General features: G+C 39.6%; 1 protein-coding gene across 3 annotated transcripts in view; it reads left to right on the plus strand.

The window, feature by feature from the left end:
- Positions 1 to 20,423, plus strand: part of FAM102B (family with sequence similarity 102 member B) — a 106,713-nt gene that overhangs the window by 62,596 nt on the left and 23,694 nt on the right. For all 3 annotated transcript variants that reach the window (XM_036866944.1, XM_036866961.1, XM_036866954.1), the window contains exon 5: positions 2,457 to 2,503. In XM_036866944.1, coding sequence (XP_036722839.1) covers positions 2,457 to 2,503 — 47 coding nt within the window. The remainder of the gene's footprint in view (positions 1 to 2,456; positions 2,504 to 20,423) is intronic.

Here is a 20,423-nt window from a genome sequence, read left to right on the forward strand (position 1 = left end):
AGCTTATGCCTGGCACTTAATAGATTCTTAATTCATGACTACTGTTAAGGTTTTTGTTACTATTACCATTATCATTATTATTCCCAGAACACAATAAGATCCTATGGCTGATTCTTAAAAGACAATCAGCACCTAGAGAAGAGCAGCATTTCAGAAAGCATTAGCAAAGCTTTAAATTCTGGTCCAACAAAAAAATACCATTTCTGAATAATAGTGCTCTATGTATTCATTCATTCATTCAACCAGAATTTTTTGAGTAGCCATAGGTTTAGGGAGCTTAAGGAGCATAATCCCAGCCACATGGCAGGAGCGTGGATTATGGCATCAGGGCTCTGTGTTTGTTCTTAGATCTCTGGAGCCCTGTGTATGCACTTCACCTCTGCCCCACTGTTTCCTCCTCTGTAAAAGGGGAATTTCAGTACTTGCCCCAGGGACCTGTTCTTGAGGCCTAAATGAGTTACTGTATGTGATTTTGCCAACACTAGTTGTATGGAATAGAAATCCCTCAGGTTAGCTCATGTAAAAGGGAACTTTAGTTCGAACCCAAGGACGTTTCATAGAGCCCTAGGATGGGAAGTTACAACCAGACCTGAACTCCCAGGAACTAAAGGGGCTTTCTAGGCCTCTCAGGGACTGTTCTTGGCTCTCTGCATTATCATTCTGTCTGTAGACCGACTTCCTGTGCTTACTCACGGCTTCCCTGCCCTCCCTAGAACTTCAGCTGCTAAGTGGCATTGGCTTGCGATGACGTCAGCAGAATCTGGGAGGCGGGGGAGGCTGTTTCCAGAGACCTTCTCTAAAAGGTCTTGGCCTGGTAGGTTTCCCAGAATGTGTTTGCAGAAGTATCCTCACAGAGCCTAGTATACTCTGGGGCAGGGTGAATGTTCTACAGGTGCTAACTCCTTCTTTCTAGAAGGCGGCAAGAACATTAGTTAAAGTCACATAGTAAGTACCTTGAGAGAGAAGCAGATCCATTTGGTAGGTAGAGAAGGACATTGAGTACTTCTAAATTTTTATAGCTTTATTGAGCTATGATTCACTTACCATACATTTCACTCAGTTAAAGTACACAATTGAATGGTTTTTAGTATATTCATAGGTGTGTCTGACCATTGCCATAATCAATTTTAGAACATCTTCATCACCCCAAAAAAGAAACCTCGTATGAGCCCAATAGCAGTCACTTCCCACTTTCCCCCAACTCTCCTCCCTTCCCCCCAGCCTAAGCAACCACTAATCTACTTTCTGTCTATGGATTTACCTATTCCGAACATTTCATATAAATGAGATTATAGAATATGTAATGTTTTGTGTCTGGCCTCTCTAAACTTAGCATAATGTTTTCAAGGTTCATCCATGGTGTAGCATGTGTCAGTACTACACTCCTTTTTGTGGCTAAATAATATTCCATTGTATGGCTATACCACATTTTATTTATTCCTCAGTTAATGGTCATTTGGCTTGTTGTTTTCACTTTTTAGCTATTATGAACAATGCTGCTATGGACATTCATATACAAGTTTCATTGTGGGCATATATTTTCTTTTCTCTTGGGCATGTATCCAAGAGTAAGTACTCTTGGAGCAGAATTCTTGGGTCACATAGTAACTCTGCTTTTAACCTTTTGCAGAGCTACCTGACTGGTTTTCAAGTGGCTGAAACATTTTACATTCCCATTAGCAGAGTGTATGAGAGTTCACATTTCTCCAAATATTGAGTCCTTTTATTCTTTAGCTTCTTAGAATGGGGAACTGCATAGATAACCCTGTGCATTTCATATTTCAGATGCTGCTAATAGGTATGTGGAGACTTGAATTAAGCATTTAGTCTTCAGGATAAACACATATAGAGATCCTCCAGAGGAAAATGCCTCTTACTGTGGGTGAAAGGTCTTGAATAGCTCGGGGTGTCAGGAAGATCAGATATTTCTAAGCCTGATCTTTACAAAATATTATAATTGCTTCATGAATGAATAAAATCATGAATGATTAAAAAAGTAAATTCATTCATTCATTCTGGTCCAAAGCTAGAGCAAAGGCCAGAAGCATTCTACTCTTACAGGCCACCAGCAGGCACCCCTGAAAGCATCATTATGGCAAACATGTTGGAGGAAAACATTCCAGACACTTAAACACCACAGGAGTCTGGGAGGAAAGACAGATAAAATAGACCAGAACAGCACACACCCAGAAGATTGTTACTGGTGAAGCCCTTGCTTTTTGTTTCCATCTTTTCCACTCTTATTTTTGCAGTGACAAAGTTGTTAATGTTAAAAATGATTTTTAACCTATGTATAAAGCAGCAATTCAATATTGGATATAACCCAATTCAGTAATCATTTTATTTATAAATAGGAAATACTGGACTAGGTGATGTGGAAGGTTCATAGATTAGCAGAATGTGGCTTCTCCTCTCAAGATTTTTATAATTACAATATTTCTTTCTCTTATGTTTAGGTTTTAATCAGTATGCAACTGATGTCTGGTGACCCATGTTTTAAAACGTAAGTTGATGCTCAGTAACTGAGTTATTTGTCTGAAAGTTTAATAGTGATTTATTTGTTTAAATGTTCACATTCATATTATGTAGTGTTTGTAGGCTAATACCAGTGAAGGAATAGTTCCTCTTTTAGGAGACTGACCTGACCCTCACAGAAGTTACTATTACTTATTACCAAACAAACTCTCCATGCTCTAAATTATTTAAGCCATGGGTCTTTTGTCATCTTCAGGTTTTGGGTGAAATTATACAAATTTAACTTTTTAATTTGATCTCTGTGGATTTGTCATTTCTTCAATAAATACCTATTAAGTGCCATGTGCTAGGCCCTAATCTATAGACACTAGCAGGGGTCCGCAACCCCCGGGCCGCAGACCGATACCGGTCAGCAGCCTGTTAGGAACTGGGCCGCACAGCAGGAGGTGAGTGACGGACAAGCCAGCAAAACCATCTGCCGCTCCCCATCGCTCCCCATCGCTCGCATCACCGCCTGAACCCCCCACCCTCCCACCCCCGTCCATGGAAAAATTGTCTTCCAGGAAACAGGTCCCTGGTGCCAAAAAGGTAGGCGACCACTGCACTAGAGAAACAGCAGTGAAAAAAATAGATCAAGTCCCTGACATCTTGGAGTTTGTACTGTAAGAGGAAAACAAACAACAAGCTAACAAGTAAATATATACTATAAAGATAGTTATGAATGCTTTGGAGAAAAATAAAGCAGGGTAGGAGAGGCATGGTGCGAGAAGTGTTGCTATTTTATGTAGTCAAGGAAGTCCTTCCTGGTAAAGGTGATATTTGAGCAGAGACCTGAGGGAGGTAGGAAGCAAGCCATGCAGATAGTTGGGGAAAGAGCATTTGAGACAGCAGTAACAAGGAGAAAGGCCTTGAGAGAGGTGGGTGTTTGGCATGTTCAAGTAACTGCCAGGAGACCAGTGTGTCTAGAGCAGAGTGGGTGAGGAGGAGGGTGATAAGAGATGAGACCAGATGATAAAGGATCTTGTAGGCCATTATAGTAATAGTCTCATAGGCTGCTTATAATCTGAGTGAAATAAAAAGCTACTGGAGTGTTGGGAATTCCCTGACAGTCCAGTGGTTAGGACTCCGTGCTTCCACTGCCGGGGCCCAGCTTGGATCCTGGGTCAGGGAACTAAGATCCTGCGTGCCACACGGCACAGCCAAAAAAAAAAAAAACAAAAAAACATGCTACTGGAGGGTTTAAAACAGAGGAGTAAAATGTAAAATTATCAAACTTCTGGCTGCTAGGTAGAGAATAGACAATTTGTGGGAGCAGTGAAGGGGCCAAGGGCAGAAATAGGTAGATGAGTTAGGAGGCTGTTTTGTAATCCAAGGTTTTGGGCCTGAGTAAAGAATGGTGTAAATTTATTGAAATGAGAGAGCCTATAAGAGGAACAGGTTGGGAGCTTGGGTATCAGACATGTTAAGTTTGAGATGTCTATTTAACATCCAACCAGGCATTTTGAGTAGGCAGCTGGATATATCACTATAGGGTTCAGTGGGGAGGCCCAGACTGGAGATATAAATTTGGAAATCATGACATCATCAGCACATAGGTACTGGTTAAAGCCATGAGCTTTGATTAAATGACCTACAGGGAATGAGTATAAATAAAGAAAAGGACCACAGACTGAGGTGTGGGACACTCCTGCATGTTAGAGGTCGGTGAGATAGGGAAGAACCAGCATAGGAGCAACCAGTGAGATAGGAGGAAGGAACCAAAGGAGACTACTGTCCTGAAACCAGGTAAAGTGTGTTTCAAAAAGGACGGAGTAATCAGCTGTGTCACACACTATGGAATTAGGTCATGGAAGACGTGGGCTGAGAATTGATCTGTGGATTTTGCAGTATAGAGACCATTGGTGACTCTGACAAGCACTGGTGGAATGCTTTTAGACTACGGCCACATTGGAGTGGGTTAAAGAAAGTTTTGGAGGAGAAAAATTGGAGACAGTGAGTATAAACAATTCTTGTGAGGAATTTTGCTACAAAAAAGGAACAGAAAAACGGGGTCCTAAATAAAAAGAGGATGTGGGGTTAAGGGCAGCTTTTTATCTTTTTTTTTTTTTAAGATGGGAGATAGCACAGCATACTTGTATCCTGATATGAATGGTCCAGGAGACAAGGAGAAATGTGGTGCAGAAGACAAAAGGGCCAATTGCTAGAACAGTGTCCTTGGATTGTCAAGAGGGATGAAGGCAGAGAGTGTGGATACAGATGCATATATATGAGAAGTGGAAACATAGAAGTTATTTTCAAATTGCTCCTTTTCTTAGTGATACAGGAAACGAGGTAATCATTGAAGAGCGAGGATGGGAAAGATGGAGGTGGGGGTTTGAGCAAAGAAGAAAAAATGTGTAAAAGTCTTCTCAGAGAGCAAGAGAGTGAGCTGAATGGGAAAAGACAGTAGGATGCCTGTCAGCAATCTTGAAGATACTTAATAGTTAAAAATGAAAGTTAGGGACTTCCCTGTTGGCGCAGTGGTTAAGAATCCGCCTGCCAGTGCAGGGGACACGGGTTAAATCCCTGGTCCAGGAAGATCCCACATGCCGCGGAGCAACTAAGCCCGTGCGCCACAACTACTGAGCCTGTGCTCTAGAGCCCGTGCACCACAACTACTGAGCCCGTGTGCCACAACTACTGAAGCCCAGGAGCCTAGAGCCTGTGCTCCGCAACAAGAGAAGCCACAGCAATGAGAAGCCCGCGCTCCGCAAAGAAGAGTAGCCCCCGCTCACCACAACTAGAGAAAGCCCACGCACAGCAACAAAGACCCAACACAGCCAAAAATAAATAAATAAATAAATTTATACCAAAAAAATAGTTAATCAGATATCATTTAAATATCTGAGAAAAAAATACATCTAGAAAAGAAAACAATTAATTCCCTATGCATCAACTTCCACGTAGCAACATCCATGTAGTTCTCTATTTATGTACTACTTTATAAAGATGAAAATATATATATATTTAACACAAATCAATTCTTGATTAAAATTATGCATTTTCATAAAACTTAGCCTTCCTGTGCTGCTTTCTCTCAAACCATAATTTCCTGGCTTCTTTCTTTATTTCCTGCTCTTTTGAGAGTAAACAATTTTTGGTTTCTTAGGTAACAATATATTTTCCTAGTGGAATCAGTTTAGGGTGAAATGAGAAAATGAGCATTAAAATTTAGTAGAAGAAAATGTATTCATCATTCCTTCTTAGGAGCTTTTTATGAATGTTCCCTTTCTGACCCTTTCTCTGCCATTTTATCTCTCTATCTGTGAAACTCAAATACTGAAGAGCTCAAAAAGTAGATTATCTTATGTCCTGTACTATCTCCACAAATGTAATTCTGATAATCTAGAGATTATAGTTATAGAGAAAGACTTTTTTTTTTGTAAACTTTGCTATTTTTATTACTTTTAACAAACAGGATATCACATGTTAGCCTTCTCCTTTCCTAGACATGCATATATATCAGCACATCTTCATATAACATTACCCACCCCTTCCTTTCCTTTTGGACTGTGCCGTTTTTGGGGCTTTTTTTTAAACATCTTTATTGGAGTATAATTGCTTTACAATGGTGTGTTAGTTTCTGCTTTATAACAAAGTGAATCAGCTATACATATACATATATCCCCTTATCTCCTCCCTCTTGCATCTCCCTCTCACCTTCCCTATCCCACCCCTCTAGGCAGTCACAAAGCACCAAGCTGATCTCCCTGTGCTATGTGGGTGCTTCCGACTAGCTATCTATTTAACATTTGGTAGTATATATATGTCCATGCCACGCTCTCACTTCGTCCCAGCTTACCCTTCCCCCTCCCCGTGCCCTCAAGTCCATTCTCTACGTCTGCGTCTTTATTCCTGTCCTGCCCCTAGGTTCTTCAGAACCATTTTCTTTTTTTAGATTCCATATATATGTGTTAGCATACGGTATTTGTTTTTCTCTTTCTGACTTACTTCACTCTGTATGACAGACTCTAGGTCCATCCACCTCACTACAAATAACTCAATTTTGTTTCTTTTTATGACTGAGTAATATTCCATTCTATATATGTGCTACATCTTCTTTATCCATTCATCTGTAGATGGACACAGGTTGCTTCCAAATCCTGTCTATTGTAAATAGAGCTGCAATGAACATTATGGTACATGACTCTTTTTGAATTATGGTTTTCTCAGGGTACATGCCCAGTAGTGGGATTGCTGGGTCGTATGGCAGTTCTATTTTTAGTTTTTTAAGGAACCTCCATACTATTCTCCATAGGGGCTGTATCAATTTACATTCCCACCAACAGTGCAGGAGGGTTCCGTCTTCTCCACACCCTCTCCAGCATTTATTGTTTGTAGATATTTTTAATGATGGCCATTCTGACTGGTGTGAGGTGATACCTCATTGTAGTTTTGATTTGCATTTCTCTAACGATTAGTGATGTTGAGCATCCTTTCATGTGTTTGTTGGTAATCTGTATATATTCCTTGGAGAAATGTCTATTTAGGTCGTCTGCCCAGTTTTGGATTGGGTTGTTAGTTTTTTTGATATTGAGCTGCATGAGCTGCTTGTATATTTTGGAGATAAATCCTTTGTCATTTGCTTCATTTGCAAATATTTTCTCCCATTCTGAGGGTTGTCTTTTCATCTTGTTTATGGTTTCCTTTGCTGTGTAAAAGCATTTAAGTTTCATTAGGTCCCATTTGTTTATTTTTGTTTTTATTTCCATTTCTCTAGGAGATAGGTCAAAAAGGATCTTGCTGTGATTTATGTCATAGAGTGTTCTGCCTATGTTTTCCTCTAAGAGTTTTATAGTGTCTGGCCTTACATTTAGGTCTTTCATCCATTTTGAGTTTATTTTTGTGTATGGTGTTAGGGAGTGTTCTAATTTCATTCTTTACATGTAGCTGTCCAGTTTTCCCAGCACCACTTATTGGAGAGGCAGTCTTTTCTCCATTGTATATTCTTGCCTCCTTTATCAAATATAAGGTGGCCATATGTGCATGGGTTTATTTCTGGGCTTTCTATGCTGTTCCACTGATCTGAATTTCTGTTTTTGTGCCAGTACCATACTGTCTTGATGACTGTAGCTTTGTGGTATAGTCTGAAGTGTGGGAGCCTGATTCCTCCAGTTCCATTTTTCTTTCTCAAGATTGCCTTGGCTATTCGGGGGCTTTTGTGTTTCCATACAAATTGTGAAATTTTTTGTTCTAGTTGTGTGAAAAATGCCAGTGGTAGTTTGATAGGGATTGCATTGAATCTGTAGATTGCTTTGGGTAGTACAGTCATTTTCACAATGTTGATTCTTCCAATCCAAGAACATGGTATATCTCTCCATCTGTTTGAATCATCTTTAATTTCTTTCATCAGTGTCTTATAGTTTTCTGCATACAGGTCTTTTGTCTCCTTAGGTAGGTTTATTCCTAGGTATTTTATTCTTTTTGTTGCAATGGTAAATGGGAGTGTTTCCTTAATTTCTCTTTCAGATTTTTCATCATTAGTGTATAGGAATACAAGAGATTTCTGTGCATTAATTTTGTATCCTGCTACTTTACCAAATTCATTGATTAGCTCTAGTAGTTTTCTGGTAGCATCTTTAGGATTCTCTATGTATAGTATCATGTCATCTGCAAACAGTGACAGCTTTACTTCTTCTTTTCCGATTTGGATTCCTTTTATTTCTTTTTCTTCTCTGATTCCTGTGGCTAAAACTTCCAAAACTATGTTGAATAATAGTGGTGAGAGTCGGCAACCTTGTCTTGTTCCTGATCTTAGAGGAAATGGTTTCAGTTTTTCACCATTGAGAACGACGTTGGCTGTGGGTTTGTAGTATATGGCCTTTATTATGTTGAGGTAGGTTCCCTCTTTGCCTACTTTCTGGTGGTTTTTCATCATAAATGGATTTTGAATGTTGTCAAAAGCTTTTTCTGCATCTATTGAGATGATCATATGGTTTTCTCCTTCAATTTATTAAAATGGTTTATCACATTGATTGATTTGCGTATATTGAACAATCCTTGCATTCCTGGGATAAACCTCACTTGATCATGGGGTATGATCCTTTTAATGTGCTGTTGGATTCTGTTTGCTAGTATTTTGTTGAGGATTTTTGCATCTATGTTCATCAGAGATATTGGCCTGGAGTTTTCTTTTTTTGTGACATCTTTGTCTAGTTTTGGTATCAGGGTGATGGTGGCCTTGTAGAATGAGTTTGAGAGTGTTCCTCCCTCTGCTGTATTTTGGAAGAATTTGAGAAGGATAAGCATTAGCTCTTCCCTAAATGTTTGATAGAAATTGCCTGTGAAGCCATCTGGTCCTGGGCTTTTGTTTCTTCGAAGATTTTTAATCACAGTTTCAACTTCAGTGCTTGTGATTGGTCTGTTTATATTTTCTATTTCTTCCTGGTTCAGTCTCGGAAGGTTGTACTTTTCTAAGAGTTTGTCCATTTTTTCCAGGTTGTCCATTTTATTGGCAGATAGTTGCTTGTAGTAATCTCTCATGATCCTTTGTATTTCTGCAGTGTCAGTTGTTACTCCTCCTTTTTCATTTCTAGTTCTGTTGATTTGAGTCTTCTCCCTGTTTTTCTTGATGAGTCTGGCTAATGGTTTATCAATTTTGTTTACCTTCTCAGAGAACCACCTTTTAGTTTTACTGATATTTGCTATTGTTTCCTTCATTTCTTTTTCATTTATTTCTCATCCGATCTTTATGATTTCTTTCCTTCTGCTAACTTTGGGGTTTTCTTGTTCTTCTTTCTCTGATTGCTTTAGATGTAAGGTTAGGTTGTTTATTTGAGGTGTTTCTTGTTTCTTGAGGTAGGATTGTATTGCTATAAACTCCCCTCTTAGAACTTCTTTTGCTGCATCCCATAGGTTTTGGGTCGTCTTGTTTTCATTGTCATTTGTTTGTAGGTATTTTTTGATTTCCTCTTTGATTTCTTCAGTGATCTCTTGGTTATTTAGTAGTGTATTGTTTAGCCTCCATGTGTTTGTATTTTTTACAGATTTTTTACTGTAATTGATATCTAGTCTCATAGCGTCGTGGTCGGGAAAGATACTTGATACCATTTCAATTTTCTTAAATTTACCAAGGCTTGATTTGTGACCCAAGATATGATCTGTCCTGGAGAATGTTCCATGAGCACTTGAGAAGAAAGTGTATTCTGTTGTCTTTGGATGGAGTGTCCTATAAATATCAATGGAGTCCATCTTGTTTAATGTGTCATTTAAAGCTGTGTTTCCTTATTTATTTTCCTTTTGGATGATCTGTCCATTGGTGAAAGTGGGGTGTTAAAGTCCCCTACTATTATTGTGTTACTGTCGATTTCCCCTTTTATGGCTGTTAGCATTTGCCTTATGTATTGAGGTGCTCCCATGTTGGGTACATAAATATTAACAATTGTAATATCTTCTTCTTGTATTGATCCCTTGATCATTATGTAGTGTCCTTCTTTGTCTCTTGTCTTTATTTCAATGTCTATATTGTCTGATATGAGAATTGCTACTCCAGCTTTGTTTTGATTTCCATTTGCATGGAATATCTTTTTCCATCCCCTCACTTTCAGTCTGTATGTGTCCCTAGGTCTGAAGTGGGTCTCTTTTAGACAGCATATGTATGGGTCTTGTTTTTGTATCCATTCAGCCAGTCTATGTCTTTTGGTTGGAGCATTTAATCCATTTACATTTAAGGTAGTTATCAATATGTATGTTCCTATATCCATTTTCTTAATTGTTTTGGGTTTGTTATTGTGAGTCTTTTCCTCCTCTTGTGTTTCCTGCCTAGAGAAGTTCCTTTAGCATTTGTTGTAAAGCTGGTTTGGTGGTGCTGAATTCTCTTAGCTTTTGCTTGTCTGTAAAGGTTTTAATTTCTCCGTCAAATCTGAATGAGATCCTTGCTGTGTAGAGTAATCATAGTTGTAGGTTTTTCCCTTTCATCACTTTAAATATGTCCTGCCATTCCCTTCTGGCTTGCAGAGTTTATGCTGAAAGATCAGCTGTTAACCTTATGGGCATTCCCTTGTATGTTATTTGTTGCTTTTCCCTTGCTGCTTTTAATAGTTTTTCTTTGTATTTAATTTTTGATAGTTTGATTAATATGTGTCTTGTGTGATTCTCCTTGGATTTATCCTGTATGGGACTCTCTGCACTTCCTGGACTTGATTGACTATTTCCTTTCCCATATTAGGGAAGTTTTCAACTATAAGCTCTTCAAATATTTTCTCAGTCCCTTTCTTTTTCTCTTCTTCTTCTGAGACCCCTTTACTTCAAATGTTGGTGTGTTTAATGTTGTCCCAGAGGTCTCTGAGACTGTCCTCAATTCTTTTCATTCTCTTTTCTTTATTCTGCTCTGTGGTAGTTATTTCCACTATTTTATCTTCCAGGTCACTTATCCGTTCATCTGCCTCAGTTATTCTACTATTGATTCCTTCTAGAGAATTTTTAGTTTCATTTATTTTGTTGTTCATCATTGTTTGTTTGCTGTTTAGTTCTTCCAGGTCCTTGGTAAACGTTTCTTCTATTTTCTCCATTCTGTTTCCAAGATTTTATATCATCTTTACTATCATTACTCTGAATTCTTTTTCAGGTAGACTGCCTATTTCCTCTTCATTTGTTTGGTCTGGTGGGTTTTTACCTTGCTCCTTCACCTGCTGTGTGTTTCTCTATCTCTCATTTTGCTTAACTTACTGTGTTTGGGGTCTCCTTTTCACAGGCTGCAGGTTCGTAGTTCCCATTGTTTTTGGTGTCTGCCCCCAGTGGCTAAGGTTGGTTCAGTGGGTTGTGTAGGCTTCCTGGGGGAGGGGACTAGTGCCTGTTTTCTGGTGGATAAGGCTGGATCTTGTCTTTCTGGTGGGCAGGACCACGTCCAGTGGTGTGTTTTTGGGGTGTCTGTTACCTTATTATGCTTTTAGGCAGCCTCTCTGCTGATGGGTGGGGTTGTGTTCCTGTCTTGCTGGTTGTTTGGCATAGGGTGTCCAGCACTGTAGCTTGCTGGCCGTTGAGTGGAGCTGGGTCTTAGCGTTGAGATGGAGATCTCTGGGAGAGCTTTCACCATTTGATATTACGTGGAGCTGAGAGGTCTCTGGTGGACCAATGTCCTGAACTTGGCGCTCCCACCTCAGAGGCACAGGGCAGACACCCAGCTGGAGCACCAAGACCCTGTCAGCCACATGGCTCAGAAGACAAGGTAGAAAAAAAGAAAGAAAGAAAGAAAAAAAGAAAATAAAGTTATTAAGATAAAAATTTATTTAAAAATAATTAAAAAGTAATAAAAATAAAGAATAAAATGAAAGAAAGAAGAGAGCAACCAAACCAAAAAACAAATCCACCAATGATAACAAGCGCTAAAAACTATACTTAAAAAAAAAAGTCACTGCAAAGTAAAGGAGCTGTTACGGTGGAGGATTACTGAACTGAATGTCAATATTATGACATAGTATGAGTGTGTTTTGTGTCTGGTAATTGCAATCATTTCTGCTTTTGTTGTGGTCATCCATTTACAATGCTTGGTGTCAGTCTATTTATCTCTTGTAAAAATAAAATACAGTGTGTGTGTGTGAAAAAAAAAAAAAAAAGAAAAGAATTTCCCTTGACATCTGAAAAACTGAAGAGACAAGATAAACTATAGAGAGCCAAAATGGAATCTAGAAGAAAGGAGGACTTACAACCAAACCTATACTACAGAGAAAACAGTCACATTTACTATTAAACCCGTAATTCCGAATTTTCTCAAAAGTAGTACTCTTAGCATGTGACTAGTATTAAGGCCGGTTGCATGGTACTACAAAAAGAAAAAAATAAAAATACACAATATGGTGACCAAAAAAAAAAAAACGGACAGACAGAACGCTAGGACAAATGGTAAAAGCAAAGCTATACAGACAAAATCACACAAAGAAGCATACACATACACACTCCGAAAAAGAGAAAAAGGAAAAAATATATATATATCGTTGCTCCCAAAGTCCACCGCCTCAATTTTGGGATGATTCATTGTCTATTCAGGTATTCCACAGATGCAGGGTACATCAAGTTGATTGTGGAGATTTAATCCTCTGCTCCTGAGGCTGCTGGGAGAGATTTCCCTTTCTCTTCTTTATTCGTACAGCTCCTGGGGTTCAGCTTTGGATTTGGCCCCGCCTCTGCGTGTAGGTCGCCTGAGGGCATCTATTCTTCACTTAGACAGGATGGGGTTAAAGGAGCAGCTGATTAGGGGGCTCTGGCTCCCTCAGGCCGGAGGGGAGGGAGGGGTACGGAATGCGGGGTAAGCCTGCGCTGCAGAGGCCAGTATGATGTTGCACCAGCCTGAGGTGCACCGTGTGTTCTCCTGGGGAAGTTGTCCCTGGATCACGGGACCCTGGCAGTGGCTGGCTGCACAGGCTCCCGGGAGTGGAGGTGTGGTTAGTGACCTGTGCTTGCACACAGGCTTCTTGGTGGCGGCAGCAGCAGCCTTAGCGTCTCATGCCCGTCTCTGGTGTGCACGCTGATAGCCGTGGCTCGCGCCCATCTGTAGAGCTCATTTAGGCAGTGCTCTGAATCCCCTCCTCGCGCACCCCGAAACAATGGTCTCTTGCCTCTTCTGCAGGTCCAGACTTTTTCCCGGACTCCCTCCCAGCTAGCTGTGGCGCACTAGCCCCCTTCAGGCTGTGTTCACGCAGCCAACCCCAGTCCTCTCCCTGGGATCTGACCTCCGAAGCCCGAGCCTCAGCTCCCAGCCCCCGCCCGCCCCGGTGGGTGAGCAGACAAGCCTATCAGGCTGGTGAGTGCTGGTCAGCACCGATCCTCCATGCGGCAATCTCTCCGCTCTGCCCTCTGCACCCCTGCGGCTGTGCTCTCCTCTGTGGCTCTGAAGCTTCCCCCCTCCAACACCCGCAGTCTCCGCCCGTGAAGGGGCTTCCTAGTGTGTGGAAACCTTTCCTCCTTCAGAGCTCCCTCGCACTGGTGCAGGTCCTGTCCCTATTCTTTTGTCTCTGTTTTTTCTTTTTCCTTTTTGCCCTACCCAGGTACATGGGGAGTTTCTTGCCTTTTGGGAGGTCTTAGGTCTTCTGCCAGCGTTCAGTAGGTGTTCTATAGGAGTTGTTCCACATGTAGATGTATTTCTGATGTATTTGTGGGAGGAAGGTGATCTCCACGTCTTACTCCTCCGCCATCTTGAAGGTCTCTCCTGTGCCGTTTTATAATCTATCCCATATGCAACTCATCTCAGCGCTGCATGCTGATTATCTGCTCTCCATGTCACCTCTCCTCAGGGGGCTCAAAGGAATCAGCAAATCCCCCGCATCAGAGCTAAGAATCCCCAGCACAACCCATTCACACACAGTGGGGTGGCTAGAGAAAGACTTTTCTAACTCATTAGAATAAACAAACTTTACCTAATCCCCAGATACATGAAAGTATTTCTCAGGAGAATCAAACTCCCAATATTTGTTTTCTCTTTTCTTTGAGTATCTGAAATTGTGCAACTGTCAGTAGAAAAGGGACAGCTCTAACACATCCATGTACTTACTGAGTATGGATTGAATAGAAAAATGTTTGAACTGCTGATGTGAAAAGTAAATTATTTTTACCAGGTTGTATTTCAGTGTATATCAAACATGTAAAATCACAGCACTTGGGAATTCCCTGGCTGTCCAGTGGTTAGAACTCCATGCTTTCACTGCCAAGGGCCCGGGTTTGATCACTGGTCAGAGAGCTAAGATCCTGCAAGCCGAGTGGTGTGGCCCAAAAAAAAAAAATCACAGTACTTAAAAGCTGAAAAGAGTGTTGGAAGTTGTCTAGTCTGGTGACTTTTTTTCCCAGAATATTTAGCCACAGAATCCCTTTGCACAAATACATTATGAATCCTGTATATAATATTTGTCTATTGAGGGAGAAAAAAGGTGTAGTACCCTACTACCCCTGAAGTCCCTAAGGGAGCTTCATGAAGCCAGTTTTTAAGGTATGGGTATAATGCAAGTTCACTTTTTACTGATGAGGACCCTAAGGCACAGAGCAATTGAGGGACTTGACTGAGTATTTGTCTGTAAGACAAAGATGTAAATAACTGCTGGAGAGGGTCATTGTACTATTCTCTCTGCTTTTGTCTGTCTTTTAATTTTTCATGGTATAAGTTTTCAAAAACCTACTAGAGAAACAGACAAGAGTGTAGCAGATTCTTAGCTCTCTGAGTTAAATTCTAGTTTTGATATTTTATGAACAGAAGATCTGTGACTTAGATGGAACAATTTTTCAGGAACACAAATTTTATGCTAAAGCCAGTACTTAACGAAGAAGACAGCTGGTAAATCAGCCTCTAACCACTTGCCCTAAACTCTGCTTTACAGTTCTCTACAATTTGTCAAATATCCACCAGCTCTCATAAAAGAAGGAAGCTGACTCTGAAGAGAAAGCCAACCACGAATGCTTATGAAAAGGATATTTTGAAGGAGAAATTCTATGTACTGGCATTTAATGATTTGGTGGTAAAGCAGATCTAGGGATGATGTACTCTCTTGAATAGCTCGGGCTCTGGAGCATTCATATTCTAGAAAGGAGGAAATTACCACTTGTCAAAATGATTTAATGAATATTACTGTGTCCCAATTTAATTCTTGAAACAACTCTGTGGTGTGAGAACATTGAGGCTCAGAGGTTACAGAACTAATTTGTCCAACTCCCCAGTATTCTCTCATTCAGTACATGTGCATAGATCGCCTACCATGTGCTAACATTTACCAAACTCAATAAGACCAACCCCCTGCTCTGAAGGATTCACTATTTATATGGGAGACAGAGGCACAACATATGATGTTATTGAGGCACAGAGGAGAGTCCTTAACTACTCTTCCTTGAAAGCCAAGAAAGTCTTCACTGAGGGGGCGACACTAAGCTAAGTTTTAAAGGATGAATAGGAAATCACTAAGCAGGGGAGGTGGGTAGAGACATTCCAGGAAGAGAAAACAGCTTGCACAAGTTTATAGCATTGTTACAGGGCATGGAGAGAATATTTCTGAAATACCAAGTAGGTAGTAGTGTCATTTTAGGAGGTCATTTTTCACGTAGTCTTAACATTACATGAAATTAAAATAATCCCATCCCTTTCATTCTGAAATTGAACTACATTAAACAATTTCTGATAAGAGATATAAAAACATTTTCAGAACAAAAGGGATAATAGAATAAAAAAGTGGCACGTGATAGGCACTCAGTGATTATTTATTCAACAATTTGAAATTCTCCTAGTAGCTGTTAGAAGATTTCTCGTAATAGCTTTTAGGAGATTAGGAGATTTCTCCTAATAGCTGTTAGGAGATTGGGAAATTTCTCCTAATAGCTGTTAGGAGATTAGGAGATTTCTCCTAATAGCTGTTAGGAGATTAAGAGATTTCTCCTAATAGCTGTTAGGAGATTAGGAGATTTCTCCTAATAGCTGTTAGGAGATTAGGAGATTTCTCCTAATAGCTGTTAGGAGATTAGGAGATTTCTCCTAATAGCTGTTAGGAGATATTTCCTAATAGCTGTTAGGAGATTTCAAATTCTAAATTTGCTAAGATTTTAGATTCTAAATTTGCCTTAATATCAGTCCCTGTGGTTAATGAATTTTCTCCATAATGCTTAGTTGCCCCAGTGTTAGATCAGTTTGTGCAGATGGCTGAAATTATCAAGGGTTGGGGTTCTTCAGATTTTTTGAGATTGCAGAATGAGTAGCGCCAAACTGAAGGTATTGCTCAAAGTGTTATGGCTGTGAAGTCAGGCTGGACAGGGAAGAGCGGAGCCAGGGGGAGACTGCTGGAGAGGGAGAAAGGGAAGAGGCCACACGGGGGGAGTTCTGAAGGGTTGGAAAACAGGTCTAAGAGGTAGACGGTTGGAGACGCTGTAATCAGGCCAGCTGTGAAAGGAAAAACAAAAGGTAGTGGCATGAAAAAGATAAGAATTTAGGGAGGTTCCCTGGCCATCCAGTGGTTAGAACTGGGCGCTTTCACTGCCGTGGCCCCGGGTTCAATCCCTGGTCGCGGAACTAAGATCCCACAAGCCATGCGGCATGGCCAAAAAAGTAAAAATAAGAATTTAGACAGGCAGGAATGCGTCACCATCAGTGATTAGTGACTGTGACTACAGACTCCATTCTTTGTATTTCCTTTACATGTTAGTATTTCTTATAGAATATTGAATGCAGGAGGTTTTTTCACCAAGCTGTTTGACATTGTTTAAAAATATGCATTTTGGTAATTGAAGAGGTAGGTCTAGGCCAGACTGCAAAGGGCCTCGTATTGCCATTCTGAGGAGTTTGAGCTTTATCCCATAGGAAGCTACTGAAGCATTTTTCTGTTTGTTTGTTTCTTTGTTTTTTGACATCTTTATTGGAGTATAATTGCTTTACACTGTTGTGTTAGTTTCTGCTGTATAACAAAGTAAATCAGCTATATGTATACATATATCCCCATATCCCCTACCTCTTGTGTTTCCCTCCCACCCTCCCTATCCCACCCCTCTACGTAGTCACAAAGCACCGAGCTGATCTCCCTGTGCTATGCGGCTGCTTCCCACTAGCTATCTGTTTTACATTTGGTAGTGTATATATGTCAGTGCTACACTCTCACTTCGTCCCAGCTTACCCTTCCCCCTCCCTGTATCCTCAGGTCCACTCTCTAAGTCTGCATCTTTATACCTGTCCTGCCCCTAGGTTCATCAGAACCTTTTTTTTTTTAGACTCCATATATATGTGCTAGCATTCGGTATTTGTTTTTCTCTTTCTGACTTACTTCACTCTGTATGACAGACTCTAGGTCCATCCACCTCACTACAAGTAGTTCAGTTTCGTTCCTTTTTATGGCTGAGTAATATTCCATTGTGTATATGTGCCACATCTTTATCCATTCATCTGTCGATGGACACTTGGGTTGCTCCCATGTCCTGGCTATTGTAAATAGTGCTGCAGTGAACCTTGTGGTACATGACTCTTTTTGAATTATGGTTTTCTCAGGGTATATGCCCACTAGTGGGATTGCTGGGTCATATGGTAGTTCTATTTTTAGTTTTTTAAGGAACCTCCCTACTCTTCTCCATAGTGGCTGTATCAATTTACATTCCCACCAACAGTGCAAGAGGGTTCCCTTTCCTCCACACCCTCTACAGCATTTATTGTTTGTAGATTTTTTGATGATGGCCATTCTGATTGGTGTGAGGTGATACCTCATTGTGGTTTTCATTAGCATTTCTCTAACGATTAGTGATGTTGAGCATCCTTTCATGTGTTTGTTTGCAATCTGTATATCTTCTTTGGAGAAATGTCTATTTAGGTCTTCTGCCCATTTTTGGATTGGGTTATTTGTTTTTTTGATATTGAGCTGCATAAGCTGCTTGTATATTATGGAGATTAATCCTTTATCAGTTGCTTCGTTTACAAATATTTTCTCCCATTCTGAGGGTTGTCTTTTCGTCTTGTTTATGTTTTCCTTTGCTGTGCAAAAGCTTTTAAGTTGTATTAGGTCCCAGTTGTTTATTTTTGTTTTTATTTCCATTACTCTAGGAGGTGGGTCAAAAAGGATCTTTCTGTGATTTATGTCATAGAGTGTTCTGCCGATGTTTTCCTCTAAGAGTTTTCTAGTGTCTGGCCTTACATTTAGGTCTTTCATCCATTTTGAGTTTATTTTTGTATATGGTGTTAGGGAGTGTTCTAATTTCATTCTTTTACATTTAGCTGTCCAGTTTTCCCATCACCACTTATTGAAGAGGTTGTCTTTTCTCCATTGTATATTCTTGCCTCCTTTATCAAAGATAAGGTGACCATATGTGCGTGGGTTTATCTCTGGGCTTTCTATTCTGTTCCACTGATCTATATTTCTGTTTTTGTGCCAGTACCATACTGTCTTGATTACTCTAGCTTTGTAGTATAGTCTGAAATCAGGGAACCTGATTCCTCCAGCTCCGTTTTTCTTTCTCAGGATTGCTTTGGCTATTTGGGGTCCTTAGTATTTCCATACAAATTGTGCAATTTTTTGTTCTAGTTCACGAAAAATGCCATTGGTAATTTGATAGGGATTGCATTGAATCTGTAGATTGCTTTGGGTAGTATAGTGTTTTTCACAATGTTTATTCTTCCAATCCAGGAACATGGTATATCTCTCCATCTGTTTGTATCATCTTTAATTTCTTTCATCAGTATCTTATAGTTTTCTACATGCAGGTCTTTTGTCTCCTTAGGTTTATTGCTAGGTATTTTATTCTTTTTGTTGTAACGGTAAATGGGAGTGTTTCCTTAATTTCTCTTTCAGATTTTTCATCATTCATGTATAGAAATGCAAGAGATTTCTTTGCATTAATTTTGTATCCTGCTACTTTACCAAATTCATTGATTAACTCTAGTAGTTTTCTGGTATCATCTTCAGCATTCTCTATGTATAGTATTATGTCATCTGCAAACAGGGACAGTTTTACTTCTTATTTTCCGATTTGGATTCCTTTTATTTCTTTTTCTTCTCTGATTGGTATGGCCAAAACTTCCAAAACTATGTTGAATAATAGGGGTGAGAGTGGGCAGCCTTGTCTTGTTTCTGATCTTAGATGAAATGGTTTCAGTTTTTCACCATTGAGAACAATGTTGGCTGTGGGTTTGTCATATATGGCCTTTATTTTGTTGAGGTAGGTTCCCTCTATGCCTACTTTCTGGAGAGTTTTTATTATAAATGGGTGTTGAATTTTGTCAAAAGCTTTTCCTGAATCAATTGAGATTATCATATGTTTTTTATCCTTCAGTTTGTTAATATGGTGTATTGATTGCTCTGCATATATTGAAGAATTCTTGCATTCCTGGGATAAACCCCACTTGATCATGGGGTATGATCCTTTTAATGTGCTGTTGGATTCTGTTTGCTAGTATTTTGTTGAGGATTTTTGCATCTATGTTCATCAGTGATATTGGCCTGGAGTTTTCTTTCTTTGTGACATCTTTGTCTGGTTTTGGTATCAGGGTGATCGTGGTCTCATAGAGTGAGTTTGGGACTGTTCCTCCCTCTGCTGTATTTTGGAAGAGTTTGAGAAGGATAGGTGTTAGCTCTTCTCTAAGTGTTTCATAGAATTCGCCTGTGAAGCCATCTGGTCCTGGGCTTTTGTTTCCTGGAAGATTTTTAATCACAGTCTCAATTTCAGTGCTTGTGATTGGTCTGTTAATATTTTCTATTTCTTCCTGGTTCAGTCTCGGAAGTTTGTACTTTTCTAAGAATTTGTCCATTTCTTCCAGGTTGTCCATTTTATTGGCATAGAGTTGCTTGTAGTAATCTCTCATGATCCTTTGTATTTCTGCAGTGTGAGTTGTTACTTCTTCTTTTTCATTTCTAGTTCTATTGATTTGAGTCTTCTCCCGTTTTTTCTTGATGAGTCTGGCTAATGGTTTATTATTTTTGTTTATCTTCTCAAAGAACAAGCTTTTAGTTTTATTGATCTTTGCTATTGTTTCCTTCATTTCTTTTTCATTTATTTCTCATCTGATCTTTATGATTTCTTTCCTTCTGCTAACATTGGAGTTTTCTTGTTCTTCTTTCTCTAATTGCTTTAGGTGTAAGGTTAGGTTGTTTATTTGAGATTTTTGTTGTTTCTTGAAGTAGGATTGTTTTGCTCTTAATTTCCCTCTTAGGACTGCTTTTGCTGCATCCCATAGGTTTTGGGTTGTCGTGTTTTCATTGTCATTTGTTTCTAGGTATTTTTTGGTTTCCTCTGATTTCTTCCGTAATCTCTTGGTTATTTGGTAGCATATTATTTAGCCTCGATGTGTTTGTAATATTTTACACTTTTTTTTCTTGTAATTGATATCTAGTCTCTAGTCTCATAGTGTTGTGGTTGGAAAAGATACTTGATATGATTTCAGTTTTCTTAAATTTACCGAGGGTTGATTTGTGACCCAGGATTTAATCTGTCCTGGAGGATGTTCATGAGCACTTGAGAAGAAAGTGTAT

The sequence above is a fragment of the Balaenoptera musculus genome, chromosome 1 (assembly GCF_009873245.2).
Source record: "Balaenoptera musculus isolate JJ_BM4_2016_0621 chromosome 1, mBalMus1.pri.v3, whole genome shotgun sequence".
NCBI classification, from domain to species: domain Eukaryota; kingdom Metazoa; phylum Chordata; class Mammalia; order Artiodactyla; family Balaenopteridae; genus Balaenoptera; species Balaenoptera musculus.